General features: G+C 39.4%; 1 protein-coding gene across 1 annotated transcript; it reads left to right on the top strand.

Annotated features, from left to right (window-relative positions):
• The first annotated feature begins 2,895 nt into the window (after window positions 1–2,895).
• LOC115869230 (protein transport protein Sec61 subunit gamma-like) lies at window positions 2,896–3,100 on the top strand. Its single transcript, XM_030885291.1, is given in 3 exon segments — window positions 2,896–2,965; window positions 2,968–2,991; window positions 2,994–3,100. Coding segments are annotated over 3 exon segments (201 nt in total).
• The last annotated feature ends 4,572 nt before the right edge of the window (window positions 3,101–7,672 follow it).

The raw sequence follows: 7,672 nt of genomic DNA on the forward strand, positions 1-7,672 counted from the left end.
AAATAGAACGAACATATTCAGAAGTTGGAACTTTGAAAGGATAAGTAAAATAAAATTAATAAAATACTTCTGGTTAAATTTATAAAAGAAACTCAAGACAAGAAGCAAATAACCCATAAGTAAATAAAAGGGGTGGCATTATAACACAACCATCTGAAACAAAAAATCATAACAGAATATTATGAAAAAGTATACTCCAATAAAATTGAGAACCTATAAGAAATGGAAACATTTATATAAACACAGTATCTACCTTAACTAACACAAGTGGAGGTAGGAAACCTGAACAGATTTATAACTAAAGGAAAAAACTGAAGAGATCATTAAACAAACAAACTTCGATAAATAAATAAAATAACAACAAAAAAGCTCTCATCTGCATAACTCAAATGGGGAATTTTATCAAACATCCAGAGAAAAACTCATACCAAATACCTTTTTCCAGTGACACAAATAGCAACTTATGCACATGGACTTGGAACTATATACAATTATACACATACAGACGGATACACAGAAATGAAATTGACTAAATCTATGGGAAGAGACGATGGAGAAACTCAATGCCAGCAGCTAAAACCAGGCCAGGGATGACTGTGGAACAGACCACCAATTGCACATCTCTAAGTTCAGGTTGAAGCTGAATAAAATTAAAAGTAGCCCATGAGAACCAAAATATGACTTTGAGTATGTCTCGCCTGAATTTCAAGAACATCTCAAGACAGAGTTGACACTTTGAACACTGGTGACAGAAGACTTGATGGACTTTGAGAGGAAATCAAGAACATCATTCACGAAGAAAGCCAAAGGTCATTAAAAAACACATGAAAGAAAGAAAAGGTCAAAGTGGATGTCAGAAGAGACTCTAAGACTTGCTCTTTTTCTTTTTTTTCTTAAGATCATTTTATTGGGGACTTTTGCAGATCAAGACTTGCTCTTAATCACAGAGAAGCTAAGGTGAATGGAAGAAATGATGAAGTCAAAGATCTGAAGAGAAAATTTCAAGGGCAGCTCAAGAAGACAAAGTTAAACATTATATGACATGTGCAAAGACCTAGAATTAAAAAACCGAAAAGGAAGAGCACACTCAGCATTGTCTTAAACTAAAAGAATTCAAGAAAATATTCAGACCTTGAGTTGCAAGATTGAAAGATTCTATAGACAAAATATTGAAAATATAGACAAAATAAAAGACGATGGAATGAATACAGACTCACTGTAACAAGAGAACTAGTTGAAATGTCACCATTTCAAGAGGTAGCATGTAAGCAAAGACCAACGGCACTAAAGAATAAGTTCAAGCTGCACTGAAGCATTAGCCAAAACAAGGCTCCAGGAATTGATGGACCACCATTTGAAATGTTTCAACATGCTGATGAAACACTGGGAGCATTCACTCTTCTATGCTAAAAAATTTGGAAGATAGCTACTTAGTCCACTGACTAGAAGAGATCCATATTTGTACCCATTCCTAAGAAAGGTGACCCAAAAGAATGTTCAAATTATAGAATAATATCAAATAAATTTCTACTAAAGATTGTCGAACCACATTGTCAGCAGTACATAAACAGGGAGTTTCCAGAGGTTCCATCTAGATTGAGAAGATGTGGAACAAGGAATGTCATTACTAATGTCAGATGGATCTTGGCTGAGAGCAGAGCATGCCAGAAAGATATTTACTTGTGTTTTATTGATATAAGAAGTCATTCGACTATGTGAATCATAATAAACCATGGAACAAGCTTTGAAAAGAATAGGAATTACAGAACATTTCATTGTGCTCATTCAGAACCTGTAATTGGATCAAGAGGCAATTGTATGAACAGAACAAGGGAGTATTGCATGGTTTAAAATAAGGAAAGGAAAAAACTCTCCTTTGAATTGCTTAATTGGTAAAAAAAAAAAATAATAATAATAATAAGGAAAGGTGTGTATCAGGGTTGTATCTTTTTACCAGACTTATCCAATCTTTATGTGAAGCAAATCACTAGAGAAGCTAGATTATATGAAGGCAGGATTAGGTTTGGAGGAAGACTTCTTACCAACCTACAATATGCAAATGCCACAATCTTGCTTACTGGAAGTGAAGAGGACTTGAAACATTTGCCAATGAAGCTCAAGGATTGTAGACTTCAGTGTGAATTACAACACAGTATAAAGAAAACCCAAATCCTCACAACTGGACAAGGGAGAAAATGGAAGTTGTCAAGGATTTCTTCATGCTTGGATACACAATCAAGATACTTGGATACTCTTGGAATCACTAATCAAGAGATCAAATGATGCACTGGGTAAATCTGCTGCACAAGACCTCTTTAAAATGTTCAAAAGCTGGGAGGTTACTGTGAGGACTAAGGTATTTCTAACCCAAACCATGCTATTTTCAATTGCCTCAAATGCATGTACAGGCTGAACATTAAATAATAAGGGACAACGAAGAATTGATGCATTTGAATTATGGTTCTGGCGAAAAATATTGCAAGTACCATGGACTGCCAAAAGAACAAACAAATGCGTCTTGGAAGAAGTACAGTCAGAATGCTCTTCAGAAATGGCAACTGCAAAACTTAATCTCACATACTTTGAACATCTTGCCAGGAGAGCCCAGTCCCTGAAGAAGGACACCCTGCTTGATAAAGTAGAGGGGCAGTGAAAAAAGAGGAAGTCCCTCACAAGATGGATTGATGCAGTGGCTGCAACAATGATCTCAAATATAAGAACAATTGTGAGGATGGCAGTGTTTCATTATGTTAAAGAAAAAGGGGCATGATGAGTCAGAACCAATGTTGACAACAACATTTTTCATGAATATAGGCACAAAAATTCGAGCCAACAGAATTCAACAGCATATCAAGAAAACAGTACAACTTAAGCATCGGTTGCACAGAACCAATCATGGATCAGCTAATGCAGTTTGTTGAACCCAGTCGGCCATTTGTGAAGGACTCAATTTGGCTGGTTAAAAAAGGACCAAACCTGATAGAAAGCATTTCTGAAAATTGGCATGGCAATGCCAATAGGATTTGCTGTAATTGGATTCATTGGCTTCTTTGTGAAATTGATCCATATCCCTATTAATAACATCATTGTTGGTGGCTGAGTAGTTTTTTTGGAAAAGTCTACTTGTCCTCTTGAGGATCGGTGAACAGATGAGGGTGTGAGTGGCACATGCAGTAAACGTGTCCTATGTGTCTTGTGTGTTTATTTCATTTTCTTTTCCTTCCAAGATGCTTTCTGTTTCTAAATGAAAATGATTTCAAATTAAATTATAAAATAAAACAATACATCATGACCAAGTAAACAAGCATGCAAGGATGGTTCAACATTAGAAAATTAATAAATGTAATGCACTACATAAATAAATTAATTATATGATAATATCAATTGACCCAGAAAGGGAATTTGATAATATCTAACACCCATTCTGATAAAAAACTTTTAGCAAAAACAGGACTAGAAAGAATTTCTTCACCATAATCAAAGGTTTTTATTAGAAAACAAAAACAAAATAAAAACAGCCCACATTCTTCTCATTGGAGAGAGACTAGAAGCATTTTTTGAAGTGGAGTTTCCCATTTTATTGTCCTCTCAATATTCCTTGATCGGGACTCAAGACGACCCAAAACCTGGAAGCTGAAACAGGACATGGACAGAGAGAGCTCCAGAAACAACCCTCTAGTTCTGTTTCAAGGAACAAGAAAAGGGACTTCCAATATTGAAAGAAGGAGTCGCCTGGTGCTGTGGTTAAAGCACTTGGTAGCTGACCAAAGGGTCAGCCATTGAATCCCCAGAATTGCTCCATAGGAAAAATGCTTCCACAAATATTCATCGCCTTGAAGACGCCGAGGGGAAAAAACAACACAAGCACTATGAGATCGTTCTGCTTCACCCTGTAGGGTCGCTGTGAGTTGGGACCTCTTCAATGCCGCGGGTCCAACGCTGAGTGTCCTTTTTCCTTTTCAGTTCTCCAGTTCGTAATGCTCTAGTGCCAAGGCATTCCAGGCATGGCAGCGGTGGCAACTGCAACGGTGGTGGTAATCACAGGTGCCTTCTCTGTGTGAAGGAGCTATGGTCCCAATAGAGGGGGACAAGCCCCCCGCCCCCGCTCTCTCTCAGAAGTGGGTAAAGTCACCCAAAGTTCTTGACAGAGTAAGGTTTCTGGCTAGAGAACTGGACAAAAAGGCTCAGAGTACAAGAGAGCTCACAAGAGAGCTCTGGGGAGATTTCAAAGAAGGCAGAAGCTTAAGGGAAATAAAAGTTTCCATGAAGTTGTATATGAACTCCTAGGCTCACCCTCAAGCTACACATGCATATATTTGACCCTAAAAGCACATTACAGATTTTGGGAAGTGAACAGACTGGCTCGACCACGGCCTGGCCCCAGAGGGCTACCATTCAGGAGAAATGCGAATGGAACTGCACAGGCTTTGAAAATGGAACTGACTTTGCAACCACAATTCACAAAGGGTTGGTCAGAATTTGTGGCCTGAACCCAAACAGGGATTGTTTTCTGTTAAATTAAAAATATTAATGTATCCATAGGATTTAGACAAGAATAGCATATATACAAAATGTCAAGCACACACAGACGCAATAAAATCTCAATTAGAGTGGTAAAAATAACCAACTGATGCCAATATGCGGGTGATGTTAATGGGAAATTTATAGTACTAAGAGTTTATCATGGAAAAAAGAAGTAGCAGATCGATAATCTAAGTAGTTTCCATGTTAAGAAATTAGAAAAAGAGAAAAATACAGCCAAAGTAAATATAGAGTCTCTCTGAGTTGGAATCAACTCAATGGCAGTGAGATTTTAAGCAGTCAGAAGAATGAAGAAAGATATGAGCAGAAATCACTGACTTAGGAAAGTTATAAAATATTTCTCAGAAAGACCAATAATATTGTTAATTTTCTAACAGGATCATTAAAGAAAAGAAGCCAAGAGGCTCAGGCCGAGTCACGCGCAGGAAGTCAAGAAGAGACAGCCATCACTCAAGAGTGCGTGGCCATTGAAAGTGAAAGAAGAGGGTGCTACAAATAACTTTATTCACTTCAACACAACAAGTTAAATGATATAGAGCAACTCCTCAAGCCACAATAATTTAACATTCACTGCCTCGTTAATTAAGGGATTGAAAGAAACTGCTGTTTATAAAAAGACTAGAAATATAATGTAATTTAAGGAATAATTAGTTGGAAATCCAAAATGTAACATCCCCGTCCCTTGCAATAAAAAATCATTTTACGCTTAATGAGTAGGGACAGTTTACTAACTCAGGAAAGTGGTGACCAAGGTCATTAAAATAGGTGGCCAGGCCGAATCATCTCCCATTTAGATGAGCAACATAGCATGGTGCTTCAGGGGAAGATGATCTCATAACCCCTGGAGATTCCTACTTCTTTGGGTCACATAGTTTAGAGTTTTGTTTTGTGTGATCATTGCAAACCTGTTTTTTGTCACGTAGTTTGAGGTATATAACTTGCTTGGTTTTAACTGGGTTTTGGAAGCAGTTTGAAGGTATAAAAAAAAAAACCCCACTTTTTCCTTCTGTCTCACACTTGCAGAGTGAACTTAAGTTTCTTGCATCAAACCGGTCTCTGTCTTTGGCTGAAATAGTGGCAGGCAATCCCAGACCCTCATTCCTGGCAACCTCACGAAGGAGAAGTGAGGAAAAATAGCAGCAAGTAAGCATGTGAATCAAATAAATTACGATGAAATCTATAAAGGGATCCTGCTGGGGCGATGGTTAAAGCATGTGACGGCTAGCGGAAAGGTTGGCAGTTCAAACTCACCAGCAGCTCCACAGAGGAAAGGCCTGGTGATCTGCGCCCATAAGATTTCGGTCCTGGAAACCCTTTGGGGTGGTTACGCTGTGTGTTATAAAGTCACTGTGAGTCAGAGTTGACTTGAGGGCACAGGTCAAAAAATGTGATAATAGCTATTAAGGAAGTGACCAATTAAAGAAAATAATGTCAGAAGAAAGGGAAGATACTTTAGATCTGAGAGATCATCTCTGAGAAAGTGGCTTTTAAGGATAAGAAACATGAAGAAAGAACTTGCCTTAGGAAGAACGAGAGCACGAACATTTGAGGTAAAAAGCCCAGCATAGACAAAGACTGGAAAGAGGTGACTGCGTGTGTTTCATTTTAACTTTTTATTGTGATGTGGATAAAAGTCAACAGAGTAATCACGTCTTGGCGCATTGGGTGGAAGACTGGTTTCTTTCTCCCTCTCTGTGGAGATATAAACAATAGCCTCCCCTTGGGTGGGTTAGTGGCCTGTGTACCAGAGAACCAATAGAGAGGTCTGTGGGGCGGCCCCAATCCCAACTATGTGGACACCCCCACCTCAGAAGAATGCTCTTCCGAGGACAGCACTGGGGCTGCAGCTTGGGGAGAGGGGCGAGTCGGATGAGAGCACACGGGAGAAATGCAAAGGGATGGAGAGGAAGGAGGAGAGGACATCCTGGCCCACCAAGCCCCGAGGAAGATGTTCCTGCTCAGAGCAGACAACGCACAGAGAGGACCATAGGGCCGGCCCCACCACAAGATAGGACGTCCCTCACTGACCCATAGCACTGCGGGGGACAACACTGGAGACACAGTGCGGGAATTGTGGGATTTTTTAGATGGTAATTTTTTACTGGCGTAGAAATCCTCATTCTTACCTCCCACCCCCCAGGAATAGGTTGTTGTTTCTAACTGTTCATCTCATGATTAACAACCCAGCAGATAACCTACAATGCCACCAGGGCTCCCACATTGGGCCTTAGGTAGCATTTAAATTTATTTGGAACTTATTGCATGCATTGATTTTATATATAGCATTCCAATATATTTAAAATTGTTTGGGGCCTTTCGGGGGCCATAATGAATGCTTTCGATCTGAGCTCATAAAGGGGATCACTCAGCTCTGGTAGCGAGCAAGATGCTACTACTTTTTTGTTTCCGGAACCTCAGATGCCTACGATAGCGTTTCGCATAACTGTTACTGGCTGTAACCTGTGGTTGCCCCGTGTCATTTGCCTACAGGTGTATTACGGATATACTCCAGAGAAATAGCTGGTTTGATGATGAGAGCTAAGACTAACTACCCCTTCCCTCCACCTCCACTCACTCAGGGATGGCATCTACTCTTAGACTTCAAGGAGAGGAAAATATAAATTGGTGGAGGTTACGTTTTTGTCACCTCTCATTCTAGCCTTCCTACTTAAGCTTTTGTGGAAATGAATTCTTAAACATGACAGGCATATAGGGAAATAAGGCAACATCTCTAAGATGTCGTAATGCCTGAAAATTCATTCATCCCTATCTAGCCCATGATTTCCCTATAAAATCGTAGGGGCCTGTCCTTGTATTTTCTAACTTTCTATTATGAATTAGGCGGGGGGTTGCATGTGGATCACCATGCTTGAATTCAGTAACTTAAACAACTTACCAAGACTTGCCCTGCCCCAGCCTTTACTTTTACCTTCCCGCAACTAGTACATTATCTCAACCTCTCTAGCCGATTACTTCCCCTTCCCTCTCATCCCCTCCCAAGGGGGCCTGCATGCTGGATTATATTCTGAACCTAACAATAAAATTTCTAAAACTTTTTGAAGAAATAGTTGAAGAGATGGAGATATTGAGTAGCTATTTCTTTGTAGTCGACTGGTCTTATGAATTGAAT

This window comes from Echinops telfairi, unplaced genomic scaffold (assembly GCF_000313985.2).
Source record: "Echinops telfairi isolate 266 unplaced genomic scaffold, ASM31398v2 ScPeMD7_23;HRSCAF=83, whole genome shotgun sequence".
NCBI classification, from domain to species: Eukaryota; Metazoa; Chordata; class Mammalia; order Afrosoricida; family Tenrecidae; genus Echinops; species Echinops telfairi.